The sequence below is a fragment of the Meleagris gallopavo genome, chromosome 3 (assembly GCF_000146605.3).
Source record: "Meleagris gallopavo isolate NT-WF06-2002-E0010 breed Aviagen turkey brand Nicholas breeding stock chromosome 3, Turkey_5.1, whole genome shotgun sequence".
NCBI lineage: Eukaryota > Metazoa > Chordata > Aves > Galliformes > Phasianidae > Meleagris > Meleagris gallopavo.
In genome coordinates, this window is record NC_015013.2 from 92525662 (window position 1) to 92543100 (window position 17439).

Consider the following 17439-nt stretch of genomic DNA (forward strand, 5'->3'; position numbering starts at 1 on the left):
TTTTTTTTAAATTCACCTCTATCTTGGCTCTCCTTTTACTTAAAACTAATTATATAAGGAGAAATGAGAGTCCTATTTTGTTGATTTTAGAAGCATAGCATAATGGTTAGGATGGGTTGTTGCTACAGCTGGCCTTTCTTTTGAATGGGAGCCTGTTCAAGGTACTGATAATAGCTGCAGTCAGCGAAGAGATGAGCCAAGTTATACAAAAGAGTACTGTGTTCAGACTTCTACTTTCTTGCAGTTTTCTTCCAAGACCCATTCTGATATTCTGTGAAGAATATTTTTAACAGCTTAGATACCAGACAATGGCAGGTGTATGCATATTATTGACAAATGTGTCTAAACATTGTTGCTGATATTAACTGTTAAGCATTTTTCAGTTTTGTTCTTGGAATTGTTCCAGGTGTAGCCTTTGCGTTTTCTTTTTTTCATAATAATAATAATAAAAAAAAGTAAGGAAACAGAAAACACAAATGTTGATATAACTTAAAACTGCATCTCTGTTAGTGTCTTTAAATTAGACAGGAAATCAGGAAAATCTTCGCAAATACAGTAGTACATCTTGGTGATGAGGAGAGCTGCCTGCTCTTTGTAGATTTTCAAGATACCCACCTGTTAAGGAAATATCTACTTTTAGATGCTCTAATTCTTGCTACAGATTCTAATTTGATTCATACACTGAAAGACTTTTAAGCTACTGAAAGCCTTTTTTGAGTTACTACTAGTAAGCACAAACAGGAATTCAAAAAGAAAATTGGGAAGATCATTTCCTTAATGAGGAAACTTTTGCAACCAGTTGTTATTTGCCCAAAGGGATTAAATGTGAAGCACCACGCTACTAACCTACTTTCTCTGTGCATCCACTGTGCAAATCTGATGCACAAATTGCCAGTTACCAGAATTTTAGCATGAATTTGCAATGTTGAATAGACACATCCAGACACATGCAGAAATCCACTAAAAACAAACATTTTCCCAAGTGTAACAAGTTCCAAGTGTAGCAAGCATTTTGAGTAATGTCAAAAGAATGATGTTTGGTATTCACTCAGCAAGCATGATGCATGAGATTTTGTTGTATATGCCTATACAAGCTTCAGATCTGCTTTCTGAACATCAGTATAATCTTTTTATTTTGTTCTATAAGGATTGCTTTCATTAGTTACTATTAATGTGGATGAGTTCAGGATCTGTCAGTGTCTCTTGATCCATAAATCAGTAATTTGCACCAGTGGTTCTGCTGTTGCTTTTAATTTGAGAAACCTAGTAGTGCGCATTTATTACATGCGTGTGATCTTAATTAAGATGGTTTATGGCTTTTGTTACTCCAGTGTTAAAATGCTTTGAAATCTTACCTAGATGTTCTATATTCAAAGAACTGTGATAGATGGGGAAGGAAATGAAACAAGATTTGACATGATTTTAACAAAATGAAATGTACTGTGCTGAAAATGTAGTTTACTGTGTTTTACAAAATCATAAAACTACAATACACTGCCTGCATTATGGCAAGTAAAATATATCATCCATCTGAATATAATATTTGGTTTTTTTTTAGAAGGAAAATTCTTGCCCAACAAATATGTTGTCCATTCAGTTATTACATAAAACATTAACTTAGGCTGTCATCTTCCCGCTCACCAATAGACTGGAAGGTAACCTAGAGCACAAGAGCATTGATTTAAGCCAGCTGGTTCAGTGAACCTTGAAATAGACCTAGATTGGTAGAAAGTGGCTTATGAATTAATTGAAACTTCCAGATTCCGTATAAAATAAGTTAAGCATCCTGTCAGTCCTCCTGTGTTCTGAGTGCAGACTACTTTCATCTGTATGCTTTCACGTTTGCTCTTCTGAGGCATCTTTAGGTATTACTATGTTCTTTGGGAAAGTTCAAACCGAAAGTGATGCTGTAACTAAGATACATGTTTAGAAACATTGCTTAAATTGAACTTTTCTAATAAAGATTTTGTTTGTTTGTTTAAGAACAATCTCTGTCCTTGTCTCAATTCACGAGCTTTCTATTTTCACCCCCTGTGCTTTTGAAGAAGGGGAGTGAGAGAGCCGAAATGTAATGTTTAGCTGCCTGTTTGCATTAAACCACTACAATCATGTGGAATATCATGATTTCAAATCCTTTATTTTTTTATTCACAGGCATTTAGACCATCATAAGCTATGGGATCCCAATGAATTTGCTGTTTCTTGCTTCAAAATCATCATGTATTCAATACAGGTAGGTATCTTCAGGATTTGTTTTTCTCACATACGCATGCTGAGCACACGAAACAGTTAAGTGCTTAGTTCACCACGATAATACTAGACAGTAGATTATGTCAGTAAATCCAGAAAGTCCATTTCTGTTCCTTAATCTTAAGCTTTTCAAGTAATGACCTAATTGTTCTTAATGATAAGAGGTTATTTGAGATATATTTTCAATAAATGAAGAAGGTTTTTATGGAGTTCTCAAATGGTTGTTTGCTCAGCAAGCTACAGATCAAAGAACAGGATAACCGTACTGCTCTGATGTTGTGCTTGATAAAGAAATCTCTCGTTAGTTAGATCTCCATGCAAATGCGGCTGTACTGATTTTACAACCTAAGAAACAAACTTCTTATGAAGTAGTGTTGCATTTATTTATTTTCCAATGGGCAACTTCTCTCTGTTTGTTGCCAAATGACCAAAGTCTGTTTCTTGGATTTTGTCAAGCACTGACAACCAAAAGTTAAAGTTAGAAAATTCCGACTTTGTAGAATAATGCTGAGTATTGTCAATGTTTGTATCAGTTATGCTTTTCTGTAAGAGCAGCTGAAATCCTTGAACTGCAATTAGCTGGATTAAGTACCATATCATACATACTATCATAGAATTACCAAGGTTGGAAAAGACCCTATAAGATCATCCAGTCCAACTGTCCAGCAATCACCAATAGCTCTCACTAAACCATGTCCCTCAACACAATGTCTAAACATTTATTGAACATCTCCAGGTTTGGTGACTCCACCACCTCCCTGGGCAGCCCATTCCAGTGCCTGACCACTTTTTCAGAGCAGTAGTATTTCCTGACGTCCAGCCTGAATCTCCCCTGGCATGACTTGAGGCCATTTCATAGAATTATAGAATCACCAAGGTTGGAAAAGACCCACAGGATCACCCAGTCCAACCATCCACCTATTGTCAATAGCTCTCACTAAACCATGTCCGTCAACACAGCATGCAAACGTTCCTTGAATACCTCTAGGGTCGGTGACTCCACCACCTCCGTGGGCAGCTCCTTTTCTCTAGTCCTGTTCTTGTAGATGTTCCCAAGTATTTTGAAACTCTAAACATCTGTACACTGAGCTGGGTGGACCTGTTGGTTTTATTAGTCATAGTTATTTAAAATCCATATTTAGTCATGAATTGATTGTAATTAAAAAATGAAAAAGTAAGAATGTTGTAAAATAGGAACTTAATTGTGACTATAGCTGAGTGGTATATAAATATATTCTTACTAAAGTCACAGGTGAAGCTGATATTTCCTTTTTTTACTAGGCACAATATTCTCATCATGTAATACAAGAAATTCTTGGACACCTTGATGCCTGCAAAAAAGATTCACCACGAGTTCGCGCTGGCATTATTCAGGTTCTTTTGGAAGCAGTTGCAATAGCAGCTAAAGGATCAATAGGTAAGTTTTACTAAATTAATGGCATCAGGTCAGAGGATAGATATGAGAGATGGTATTTTGTTTTTCCTTCATTTTCAGACTGAAGGAAAGAATTTATTTTAAGGCAGCTTTGTGTGTGTGTGTGTGTGTGTGTGTGTGTGTGTGTGTATACATTTTAAGTCCTACTCCTTAACAACTAGTCAAATATACTTACTTTGTCATTTGACTACTTACAGATGTGTGATCTTTTGCTTATAAAAACTTACGTTCATTTTTATGGCCTTGTGAAAGGTAGGAATTTCTTCTTGATTAGAAATCGTGAAGTCTGGGAGAACTATGTGAGTACAAAAAGTCAAGAGAACTGTTGCTTTGTAATACAGCTGCTGTGAAAGGACTAGTAAGTAATACAGGAGTCGAGAGTAGAGAGTAGTTCGGAAATTTTACCTTAGTAACTATGAAGCAGCTGAAGTAAAGTGGATTATGTAATTTAAGGTAGTGTATTTACCTGAAATAAGAGTTGTTTTTAAGTTGTGCAGGCATACATACACGCACATGCTTAATCTACTGTTCTTTTTATTGGCATTGATGTTTCTGTTGAAACATTACTGCTTTGCATCGTGAGTTTGTGTCTGAGCCTATCTGTTTATGTAAGACTGTTGTTTATATAAAACTGACTTAGCTGCAAAAGTAGACCGTGAAACCTTTTATCATATTGTGAAAATACCTCATTATTTGATCCAATGCATGGAACTGGATTTTAATAGCAGGATTTGGAAAAACTGAAATTCAGGGACAAGTGCTTGCAGTTTAACCCGTTACTGACTGGATTTCAGCAACCACTCACATTTTTTTGTATAAAACTTGCGTGGAAGGTAGACTGTCCAACAGTTAAACATCTCCTCAGCCACTTGTTCACTTTTCTCCGAGGACAGGGAGAAAATAGAAGGCAGGTGAGAAGTCCAATGATTCAAGATAAAAACAATTTCTTAAGTAAAGAAAAAACTACAAGCACAAAGAAAATGAATTTATTAATTTCTTTCCATCTGCAAGGATGTGTTTACCCACATCCTGTGTTATCAACAGTTTGAGTTAAAAGTCCAAAGCACAGCATCCCACAGACTGCTGTGCAGGAAAGTTTACTCCATCCCAGTTGGACCCAGTACAGCTTGCTAGTACATATTCATATCTGATTGCATTTCCTGATTCTAAAATAATTTCCACAATACCAGGGTATAGGCATGCTGTGTAAGTTTATTTCTACTTAGGCTGTCTCCTTCAAACACTGAATTTTACTTATTCTTTTCACCTTAACGTGATTTCTTCTTAAAATGATTTGAAAGGGCTAATTTTCCTTTTCTTAAGATATCTTTCCCTTGACAAGTACAGTCATTTCTGTGCTGTTTCCAGGTCCAACGGTTCTGGAGGTTTTTAACACCTTATTGAAGCACTTGCGTATCAGTGTTGACTTTGAGTTGGGTGATAGGCGCAGCTCAGCAGGAAGTGCCACGTTCAGCACAAGTTCTAAAGAGAGTGATGAGAGAATTGTCCAGAATGCTATCATTCAAACAATTGGTGAGTAATGACAGTAGCAAAGGCTCACTTAAAATCACTCTCCCAACCCTTATCTCAATGAGATGGTACAAAAACAGAGCTTGAATTGAAAAAGAATAATGGTGAGTAGTATTTCAGACAATACTCCTGTCTAAATCACAGGCTTAGTTTGCAGAACTGGCTTCTGAAAGACTGTTTCGATTGTTGACTGAGCAGATATCCAATAAGCTCAATGAAAATTAAAATGCTTGTGGACTTGCAATAAGTTTATTGGTTTTGTATATTCCTTGAAACATACACATCATTCCATACCTTTGATACAGCACTACTGTTATTAGTTTCATGAAAATAACCTAGGAAGCTGTATACAATAATGTGTTTTCAAAGGTATCGCTTGAAAGCTCATAGAAACCAGTATCTAAAAGTAGTAGTAACAGTGACACCCAGTGGCCAGTTGTAGTACCATGATTTAACTCTGTAGCACCTTTATGAGAGACTCCGAATCGTAGAACAGCTTAGACTGGAAGCGACCTTAAAGATCCTCCAGTTTGTACTCCCTTTCCCAGTCACTGTATCATGCTGCCCAGGATCCCATCCAGCCTGACCTTGAATGTCTCCAGTGATGGGGCATCCACAACCTCCCCGGGTAACCTGTTCCAACATTTCCACCTAGACATAGAGCCATTGACAGCAACCCTCTGACTACAACCATCCAATCTAACCAATTCTTCATCTATCTAATAATAGAACTTCCAAATCTGTATATCTCCAATGTTTAGATAAGAATGTGGTGCAGGACCATGTCAAATGCCTAAAATAGTTTAGGTTGGAAAATATCCTTTTATATGCAATGCTTAAAATCATGGCAACTATTTCTGTAAATTATTTTATTAAAGTAGCCAAACTCTCTCCCCCATTTTATTTTTTTGATATCTTTTGCTGTATTGTAGTGATAGGCATATACATATAAATTTACTGTATTATACACACACACACATATATATATATATATATCTATATACACATACATAAATATATATTGTGAATTTATGATGCTCCTTTGCATTCACCTCTTTAAGTAACTTTAATTCTCCTTACTAGTCTGTATTTTTGCTTATTCTGTGAAGCTTTCTGGAGCAATAGTAGATATGTAGTAGACTATTTCTGACCATTACAGTAAAATTTTAAGTTAGCGTTTAAATATATATATATTTATATATATATATATTTTAATATATAAATATTTTTATATATGCATATATATATATCAAAAAGTCTTTTTAATTCTATGAAAGTTGCTTTTACATTACTGCACAGCAGTAGTCTCTAAGCAAAGGAATAGTCATAAAATAGTTGTATACCTCTAAGATTTGTTAGTAAATTTTAAGTAGTGACATATGAAGAGACAAAAGCAGTGACACTGTTCCACAAGAAACACAGTTCCTCAGTAATTATAAGAGATTTCACATATTTAACTTTCAATTTTGTGTTTAAGAGGGTGAAATTATAAAGTATTGGGGTTCAAAAAAAAAATTTGTGTCATGAAGAGAGTCACTGTGCCATTAAGCAGAAATGAACTCATGAATGTCATGCCCTAAAACAAATCAGTTTATTTAAAAAGATATGCCCAAATAGAATAAACATTTTGTTTGTCTATTTTGACCTTGCAAATGTATTCCTTAGGTTAATAAGGCTGTATTTCTCCTTCCTTTTGTGCTTTCATTGTGTTTTTATTTAGGATTTTTTGGAAGCAATCTACCAGATTACCAGAGATCAGAAATTATGATGTTCATTATGGGAAAAGTACCTGTTTTTGGAGCAACTTCACAGTCACTGGATACAAGTCACCTTGGGTTAGTATGAATTCCTACCCAAAGTCTCAGTAGGAGCTGTATTAAATGCTATGCAGAAAAAAGGCATAGCATCAGCAGCATGAACTCAGTTTTCAGGTATATCACTAGTAGAAAATACTTGATTGGATTGCTCCATGTTTCGCAATAAAACATTTCTGCTCTCCATATCTCTACAGATATTTCTGAAATTAACTTCTTACTTGACTGTTCATCACATAACTTCTAAAATGTTTTTCTCTGAGTGAAGGAAATTGAACTATGACTGTTACTTAAAGTAGCAGTGTAATTTGCACAGTTCTTGCTTTTTTGCATTCTGTATAAGCTGTTTTCAAATTAATAAATTGCAGAAACTAGTGAATTTATTTCATTTTAGATTTTGCCTTTTTTTTTAATTAAAAAATAGGAGAAAGCTATAAGTGGGCAGGCTCCTGTTATAAACTTATAATTAAAAGGTTGCCATGCTATTAATACTTTTTTTTTTTCCCTTGTAACTGTAGTTGTAATGTTTAAAGGCTACTTTTGCTCAGTATGAGGAAGGTAACTGAAATGGTTGCTCCTATTCTTTCAAAGCATGCAAGAATACTTTCTACCACTTACTCCTTGCTAGTTTTCTGCTCCTCTACAGTTTGCATAGGAATTTGCAGTTATTCTTCTGGCTTCTTGGTAGATTTTTGTACTGTGTCCGCACGGCACTGGCTGTAGTGTCCCATAAAAGATAGAAATCTGAAATCTGTCTGTTCCAGGCAACTTACACTTATTAAGAAGGTATTTGAAATGTGGATCCATTTAGAGATTTGTATTGCATTGTTAGTTGCAGGAGGAGAGATGTTTGGTTTTAAACTTCACAGTTTTCTTTGATGGGATTCTTTATAAACATGGGACTGAGTAGTATGTTATTATGTGTATATGTCTGCTGCAGAAAGGTTTGTGACTGCTGTTACAATCTTGCAGTACTTTACTGAAAATTTGGTCTCTACTATACAAGACATTCCAATAACTGCAATATATAACTAATGTTATAGCCAGTGAAGGTGAAATTTTCCACTGTTAGGTAGAGGCCAACTTTTTACTTGTAAAGAGACTTGCTCTTTCCATTGGTGGACAAGGCGTTTTGCACATCAAGAAAGTGGATCTTCACTGGATGAGTGCCTTTGAATAAAGCAACATACTCCAACTACATTTTCATTTTGTAAGATCTTGCAAGCAAAGCACAATGTGGCAATGTACTGATAGGTATTTAACTTCTTTTAGCACCGACAGGTGGAAAAGCAGAAGAGATGAAGAACAGGCTAAGTGATGTTATTTGTGGCTTGCTGTGATCTGAAAAATATGTGAATTCTTTTCTCTTGAGGATTTTGCAGATTACTTTTTTCAGTGTCTAAGTTTTAGAGAAAAATTGTTCTGGTTTGGTAATGGCTTCAATTGCACTTCAATTCAGAAGTCATTCAGAGCATCGATTCCTATGAAAATAAAGTCAAGCATACACGAGTTGAACACTTCATGTACAAGGAGATTTTAAAATGGAATGTGAAGATTTGCATCTGGTTCTCATTTATCATTTACTGCTTTTTCATTTGTATGTGCTTATTTCTTTAAACTTTGCTATACATGTCCTTTTCAACAACACTTATTATCTCCAAATAAGGTGCAGTTGCTCCTTACTTGTGGTCGTCCCGCAGCCCTTCCAAGACTTCAATATTTGGTTACTAAAAACGATGTTGCAGATGATGTGTAATATTTGGAAGATATGCTAAGAAATTAATTTTCCACTTTTTTCCAATTGTAGGGATTTGGGAACTAGAAGAATTCAAATCATGTTATTGAGGTCTTTACTTATGGTAAGCCTTCTTTATTTGGTATATTATAAGCATGCAATATCTTGTTTTATGTGTGCGTTTATACATCAAAATACTTCAGTCGGTTTTATGGAATTTAATGTATGTTTGTATTAAATAGAGCCGTGGATCTACTCAGTAAAATTGAGACATTTTCCCAACTTAGGTTGCAAGTAGATAAGTAAATATGCCTCCATCTTATAGAGCACATTAATGAATATCAGTTACAATTAGATCTGCAGATCCAAAAGGAAATCAGAGAGAGAGTAGGTTGAGTTCATTGGTTTAGATATCAGTGGTAGCAACATCAAAGTGAAATCACTTTCATCCATTGCATTAGGCTATAATTTGTAGAATGACTAATAATATTTGAAGCGTGAGAATGGATGCATATTTCCAAAGTGTTAGAGTCACAGGCACTGTTGTTTTTTCTTTCCTGGTGTATTCCAAGTTACCTGTATGTAATTATTTGATCACAGTTATGTTTTTCAAATGTAAAGCTTCTATGAATTTTTCTGAAAATTGTCAATGTCACCTTTGAAGTACTTTATGAAGTACTAAGATAGTATAAAACACTTCCTAGCTTAATGAGACAACTTACTTGTAGTTGCAAAGCACATTTCTGCAGCTATTATTGATGCAATTACAGGATTTCAGCCGCTGGTTCTTTTTACATCATCAGTGATGAACAGCATACATCAGTGTTTTTATTTAATTCATGTAGAGCTAAGCAGTGCTAAATTCTGACCCTGGTGTTAGGCAGAATTATCTTAGAGATTTAATTCTTTTAACTTATTTTTCAAAAAGTCAATCTGAGGAACTACATTTAGAATGTAATTATCAGGACCTTCCCAAATGCTGGTTTTAACTGTAATATTGGCACTCTGTGTCTTGGAAATGATATTAATATGTATTATGCTGCTTGCAAAAAGACTCATAAAAACCAGTAGTATAACAAAATAATTTGCTTACATAGCCTTATTTTGTCTTTGCAATATAAATGCCACAGTTATCATGGTTTATTCAGTAAAAACAAGGTACGTCCTGCTAGTAAGATTCAGAAGTAGGTAGTGTAAGAGGCTTTTGCTTATAGAATCCTGGCTTCTGCAGAAGCTGAAAACTGTTTAATGACTAAAACAGTTGAAATAGTTTGAAGAACAATTTCATCACTAAAGCAGAAGAATGCCTTCTTGGAAAAGGAGTTTCTATGCCCGCATTGCCATGAAATGTTGTTAGGCAAATCACGTAAAATGCTGTTTGCAGATCAGAATGGGAAATCCTCGATTCTGGCTTGCATAAGAGCTGAACAGTCACTGTTACAATTTAATTACAAATAAGAAAATATTAGAAAGGACCTCAAGGGGTCATCTTGCATTCCTTTATTTAAGATAGAATATGCTCTGCCTAAGCTATTCCTGACAATATTTATCTCCCTTGTCTTTAACAATTTCCATTCACGTTGGTGTGGAACTTAGACAGTTGTTTGGGTTGTTACATAGCCTGTAGGTAGGCTATGGGAGTTCCAGATTTTGCATATAGAAGATACTGAATACTTTCCATGTTGAACTTTGTTTTAAATATTCTTTTAGGATACAAAAATTAAATCCTATCACTGCACAGAGATATGGAAGTGAATGTTTTGATACTTAATGAAATACTCAGACATTAATAAATATTGTCAAAAAAATGTAGGAAGGAATTTGTGTTCAGAGCAAAGCTTTTATTTAGGTATATATATGTTGTGAACTGCACACGTTTTAAGTAACTAGAAATTACTGAAATCCTGCCTGTGATGTGTTCTGAACTGAGCACAGTGTAATCACACGTTCAATACAAAAGAATACTTTATAATTTACATGCATAAACACAGGCAGAAAAAGTTGTGTAGGCAATTCTAAACTGTCACTACATTATATTCACTTTTATTTACAGTATTGCTGTCTGTAAAATTGGTAATTTCCCATTTTAAAAAAGATTGATTAGATTCTTTCCTGTGGCATTGACAATGCCTTCATGCTCCTTTGCAAACCAAATTCCTACCTACTTACTATGCTATAGGAATAGAGCTTGCCTATGAATAAAAGCTGTGCTGCTATAGAATAAAAATAATGAAGATAAAATTATTATATTATTACCATATAGATATGATTGCTTTTAATATGATAAGGCTTTTGATTAGTTTGTACCCCTCATTCTCTCAACAGCTTATGCTTTGCAGTTTCTGAATCTTGTTTTAGTTTAAGATGTACGTGCATCTTTCACATGTGCCTTCACTCTTTTATTTTTCCCTTCACATGAGTATACCAGCTACCATATGTGAGCATCTCACAGCTTGAAATGGATAAGTCTCTGCTAAAATTCTTACCTTCTTCATTTTGTCCAATGCAACTTCTCCCAGGATGGTTAACTTTTTATAAATTTAATAATAGTACCTGTATTTTTCCTTTTGTAAGTGTTGGTTGAGTTGGGAAATACTACTTTAAAACAGATTAGTGTTCATTTGCACATAACTTAAAATCCTTTGAAATATATAGTGATGTTAGGAAATTTCAAAACTGATACCATGCTTCCAACTGAATCCACTTTTCAGAGGTCAGGCAAACCCTGCTGAAACATTAGTGACAGCTGCTAGTTATTCTCACAGTGCACATTAATGTTCAACTGTGAACAGGTGACTTCAGGATACAAAGCAATGACGATAACTAATGCACTTCCTGCCCCATTTCTGGACCCATTACTGTCTCCTTCACTTATGGAGGACTCTGAGCTAAGGCAGCTGGTCTTGGAAATACTGCATAATCTCATTGATCGGCATGACAACAGAGCAAAACTCAGAGGGATACGGTAATTCCTTTATGTTTTCCTTAGCCTAATTTCAATTCTAGTTTAGTATCTGAATGATGAGCAACGCTTGTTTTAAATATTCTTCCAAATATTAAATGCTAATGTATTGTTTTGATAAGTGTCCACTGTTCTGTATCGTTTATTGATGGAAAGAGTTTAACAGGTGAAACTCGGTGCATGATAAATTAAATGATCTTTCCAGTATCTTTAGTTTTAAACTGATTTTGTAGCTGTTTACCTCCTTTTGGGGGACAGAATTTGCTATTTCATATAGAGGTAACTAAATCTATGATATTCGTAATTGTGTTTGTAGTTCAGCTTCTTCAACTGAAATTTGAACTTTTTGTTGGCCTAAAATGGAAATTGCTTCCAAATTTGTTTGAATAGTTCATATGTTTTGCTGTGTTCCCTTTTCAACTTTTTTGTGAAGCGTTATCTTGGTTTCCTTTGCAGAATAATACCAGATGTTTCTGATTTAAAGATAAAACGAGACAAAATTTCAAGGCAAGACGTGAGCTTCATGAAAAAGGTAATAGAAGTTAACTTTTTCATCTCTAGTTTTGGTACTTCCTTCGTGTATAACTTTGTCTTCTCCATGTTTCTTCTGTAACATAATAGCTGTAAGTATGTTCTTATTTTCATTTCTCCTTGAAATATTTCTGCAATCAAATTGTAGATCCACTAGCCCCATTTATAGTTTAATAAATCTTCCTATGCACATACAGAAGCCACTGCAGCTCCATCCTCCAAGCTCTCTTTTCTTAAAATCTAACTGTGAATGGTTGAGAAAACTTAGAAGAGAATCACAGACTGAAAATGTCTTGTATGTGTTCTCAATTACTGTTTTCTTGAGTTTTAATAAAATATATGTAATGTTTACTCTCTGAACCAGTATCTATCAGTGATTTTAATTTACATGACAGTGTCTTCAATGTTCAGTGTTGTAGGTACTTGAGAGATGGTTCCACGGAATAAAATTTTCATTTAACTCTTAGGTGAAGATCCTTGCTTATGTGAAATACAAGTGTACATCTAAACCATGATTCTGAAATCATTTCAACTCTTTGAAAGGGCAGGGCAAGGTAAAATGGTTTTCAGTTGAAGGAAGGAAGATTTAGGTTGGATATCACAGGGAAGTTGTTCATTGTGAGAGTGGTGAGGTGCTGGAACAGGCTGCCCAGAGAGGTTGTGGATGTCCTATCCCTGGGGCCTGGTCTAGTATTAAATGTGGAGGTTGGTGGCCCTGCCTCCTGGGGGGGCTGGAGCTTGATAATCCTTAGGGTTGCTTCCAACCCAAACCATTCTATGATTCTGTGATTTCTCTATAGTTAAAAAGATCCCTTGTGCAGCACTTCATTTATCGTCAGTATGATTATTTTGTACTGATTCTAAATTTTTTAGTAAAAAGCTAAATATTGAGATATGTGTGTTGAGATATAAACTCAACAATTGTAGTTTTTCCTTTATATGATTTCATTATGTTTTCAGATTTCTTTAATTAAAAAAATTATGTAGAAGCCTTGGTACAATGTCTTTTGTCTTATGTCTAAAGTTAACTTTGAAGAAATATTGAACCTTCTTACAAGATACATTTTTACAGCACATTTACTTCTGAGTGATCTGGGTTCTAAAGAAAGACATATTTGCTTTTAGATGATGCTTATGTGGGTTGAATTTACCTCTTTAATCTCCCTACTTTCCACATGGAAAGAATGTGTGTAGTTATTAGTGTGCTCTGTTATTACACACTATAGCTTACCTGTGTGAGTTTACTTATAAATTCAGCAACAGAACAAAGGGCAGTGGACAGAAACTGAAACGCAGAAAGTTCCATACTAACACAAGGAAGAACTGTTAGAGTGACAGAGCACTAGGAAAGACTTCCCAGAGAGTTTGTGGTGTCTCCTTTTCTGGAGATATTCAAGACCCATCTGGATGCCTACCTCTGCAACTTACTGTACAGAATGTATACTTCATACTTTAGCAGAGGACTTGATAATCTCTAGAGGTCCCTTCCAACCCCTACAGTTGTGTGATTTTTGCAAACAAAAACACAACTTCCTGAAGTGAGTGGAAATGTGTAGAAATGTTTATGACTGTCTAAGCTAATACATTCTAAGATAGGCTAAAATAATAAATTCATGTTTCACAGCTAACCTATGTTGCTTTGCTTTTGATTCCTTTTAACTATGAATTAGAAGATGCTGATTTTACTAGAAAGAAATCTTTTATTATCAAATGAAGCTTCTGATGTTGAGCGCTAGTTAACATTCTCTAAAAGTCTGTTACCTTCTGAATGACCATATGGAGATCCTAAGGGAATTGTGTATAAAACTTAGGAATTTCAGTACTTAAAATTAAGTGGAATTAATCTAGACACGGACACCAAGTTATTTTCATCTCTGTCCACCTTCTCAAAGCCAGGGGACTCTTTTCCCCTGCCATTTAAGGATGCTGGTGATAGCCGTTGTCAGGGAACAGGGAACTGTTGAACTTAAGGCATTTTAGTAGTCTTTTAGAAATACTCTGTATGTACTATAAGGTCCACAAACTGCATTTAGTTTCATATAACGCCTTTCTTTACCAGTGAAGTGAATTATTTCATTAGTTCTATTTTCCAAATATACCGTATCTATTATAGAACCAACTTTTGTTGTGCTTATTTCATAATAGCTCTTATGTTCTGATAATAGCTCCGTTTTCCTCCTTTTTGAATTGAACACATACCACTATTAGACCCCTAAGTATATTTGAGAACCTATAAATCTGATTTTAGCAGTATAAAAAGGACTTTGAAAATCTTATGTATTCAAGTGAATGCATTCTTCTTGAAGAGCATATATTAAAAGTCAATTGCCCTCCTCCTTCTGAAGATGAACTAGTACTTTCAGAGATGGGGAAAATTATCTATGTCACTTGTTATAAACCTGTATCCTCTACAGATTAAGAATACTGGAGTGTTACTAAGTGGTGTCTTGTATATAAAACCTGCTTCTTTACCTTTGTGTCTGTATTTGTGTGTGTGTGTGTGTGTGTGTGTGTGTGTGTATTTGTGTTGAAATAATCATTTTATTACCAAAATTTGATTAAGTACAGCATTAGGAGGACATAAAAATTGCTTTTGAATTTGAGGGTCTTTCATTAGATAAACCTATGTTCTCCACTAGTCCACTAGACTATGTGCATCTTCTAACTGCCTCCTAGAAGGTGTTATTTCTTTGCTATTCAAGAAGACTTTCTTAATGCGCAAATTTGGTATCTACAGAAGAGAACACAGATAATCCTTGAAACTTCTCAATTACATGACTGTTTCAAGATCTATTTTTTATTTTCTCCTTTTCATAAATGAGCAATATCTTACTGAATACTTCAGTATGAAATTTATGTCACTGTCCGACAGTGCAATATTCATGTGCAATTTAGAATGAAGCCATTCTCTTTATAGTAGACTAGTTGTCTTCTTAGCGGTTGTATAATCAATGGATATACAGATAGTATAGTGTATCCAGGAACTTGGCTGATGTAATTGTTATATTGGAGTAAAAAAAGAACGACACTCACCCTACCCTGGGCTCGCAAAATAGACTCTGGTGGAGTGGATCTCCAGAAAGATCCACTCTCCAGTCAGCTCTTAAATGGGTCTAGGACAGGTGGAGCCAGACTCCACCCCTTCATAGCACAGGTGAATTGCCTTCATCTGTGCTCCTGTGGCTGACCCATTGCTTGCCTCAGGTGATTAATCAGAGGTTCAGGCCATGATTCAGCAGCCCCATACAGTGGTCTTCACGTACTTGTGTATGTGTGTGTATCTTTGGATATTCTTTTTCTAATTTTTTATTTTTTGCTAAATACCCATCCAAATTGATCTAAAATCAGAGTTAAACTTTGAGTCAGGAGTTGGGATACAGTACCTGTACCTTTTCTAACCTAAATTATTCTTGCATTTTAATACTCTTTTTTTGTTTGTTTGTTTATTCTCTTTTGTAGCATGGTCAGCAGTTATACAGACACATCTACTTAGGCTGTAAAGAAGAAGACAATGTCCAAAAGAACTTTGAGCTGCTGTATACATCTCTAACTCTTATTACAATTGAATTAGCTAATGAAGAAGTGGTTATTGATCTTATTCGATTAGCTATTGCTCTTCAGGTATGAGTTTGAATCAGTGTTGAGTTCATTGGTTAATAGTTCATATTTGTGAAGTCAGATGTGAGTACTTTTGTTTGTATATTGATATTTAAATTGGAAATCAAGTAACTCAGTCCTAATATGATCAGTCCTTCAAGCAAATATACTCAATGTATAAAATGTTGAAACTTCAGCTGATCAGATTTGTTTACAAACTTCTACAACATGTTCTCCTTATCCAATTGAGCAGATGCAGACATCTGTTGAAACATTCCCTAGAATGACGAATAGTTTCATTAACTAATAACTTTTTTACAAACTCTGATCTTGCTTAGTGTTCCATGTTAAATTTTTTGAGTGTCCTTGCTCTGGAAGAAAGCCTTTGCTTGACTGCTTGATCTTTTGTCAAAACAGGTTATTTAATCTTACTATGCTAAAATTATATCAGTCTTGAGAGGCTTTGTTCTTTAACATTTCTCTTATGTTATTCAGACTTCAGTGAAACTTTGAATCTTAGTGTCTTAATCTGTGCTATAATTAAAGCATTCAAAAAAAAAAATTGCTAGTATGTGTCAAGAAAATTTTTACAAGATTGTGTACTGTGTTCTCAGTTCACTGTCTGTAACTAGCCTTGTTCTCTTATGTGTGTCCACATTATGAAACTTCTGAAATGCAGAGTGCATCCTTAATTTTAAAATTTATCACCGAACCATATCCTCACTTGATGAAAATGTTAGGAGTTTTACTAGAGAAGAAATAATACAATCTAATAAATAATAGCAATGCTAATGAGCATTAGGTAACTCCCTTTATTATATTGTATCTGTGACTCAGAGGTAATTTTTGAAGTACCGTTCATGACTTTCCTGATCCACAAGTGGAAATTGTGAAGGCAGAAAGGCTACTAGTTACTACCCTATACACTCTTTTTGAGAAAGTTGAGTAGATTTAATTATTTTCAGAGGAGTTACATCCTACGAACCCTTCCATTTCAGAATATTTCCCTAACTCAGAGTGAGCTAAAAGATTAGGATAAGGGGAAAGATATTAAATTCCATGTCATCAGATAGTAATGTTAGTATGATAACTACTACTACTGCTGACTTCCGGATGTTTGAGACAACATGTCAACTTTGGAGAATATAATTGCTGTCCTTTATGTTTCAGGACGTTGCCATCATCAATGAGGATAATTTACCAATGTTTAATCGTTGTGGTGTCATGGCATTGGTTGCAGCGTATCTAAACTTTCTGAGTCAGATGATTGCAGTCCCGGCCTTCTGTCAGCATGTCAGCAAGGTAAAATATGAGTAATCAGTCACTTGGTATGGCATACATAATGAGTAAATAAATTATTTTAAGTAATTGCTTGCATTCTTGACCTCTTGTATTTATGTCTGCTATTGTTGTTTCTTGTCTTCTATCTCCTTGTTATCATCTGCTTTGTTTGCAGACTCTTAAACTTATGCGAAGAATTATTCTCTCCTATAATAGTTATATTTTGTTCATGTTACCATAGATAAAGGTCTAAAGGTCTAAATCGCTATCTGGTGTAAGACTTTATAGCCTTACTGGCTTTGATA

At 34.8% G+C, this 17439-nt stretch overlaps 1 protein-coding gene across 1 annotated transcript in view; it reads left to right on the forward strand.

The window, feature by feature from the left end:
* Positions 1-2159: 2159 nt before the first annotated feature.
* Positions 2160-17439, forward strand: part of EFR3A (EFR3 homolog A) — a 30122-nt gene continuing 14842 nt past the window's right edge. Inside the window, exons 1-9 of the mRNA XM_010709375.2 lie at positions 2160-2232; positions 3531-3666; positions 5053-5217; positions 6935-7049; positions 8836-8887; positions 11556-11728; positions 12182-12257; positions 15716-15877; positions 17024-17155. Of these exons, the coding sequence (XP_010707677.1) occupies positions 2218-2232; positions 3531-3666; positions 5053-5217; positions 6935-7049; positions 8836-8887; positions 11556-11728; positions 12182-12257; positions 15716-15877; positions 17024-17155 (1026 nt within the window). The 5' untranslated portion in view covers positions 2160-2217. The remainder of the gene's footprint in view (positions 2233-3530; positions 3667-5052; positions 5218-6934; positions 7050-8835; positions 8888-11555; positions 11729-12181; positions 12258-15715; positions 15878-17023; positions 17156-17439) is intronic.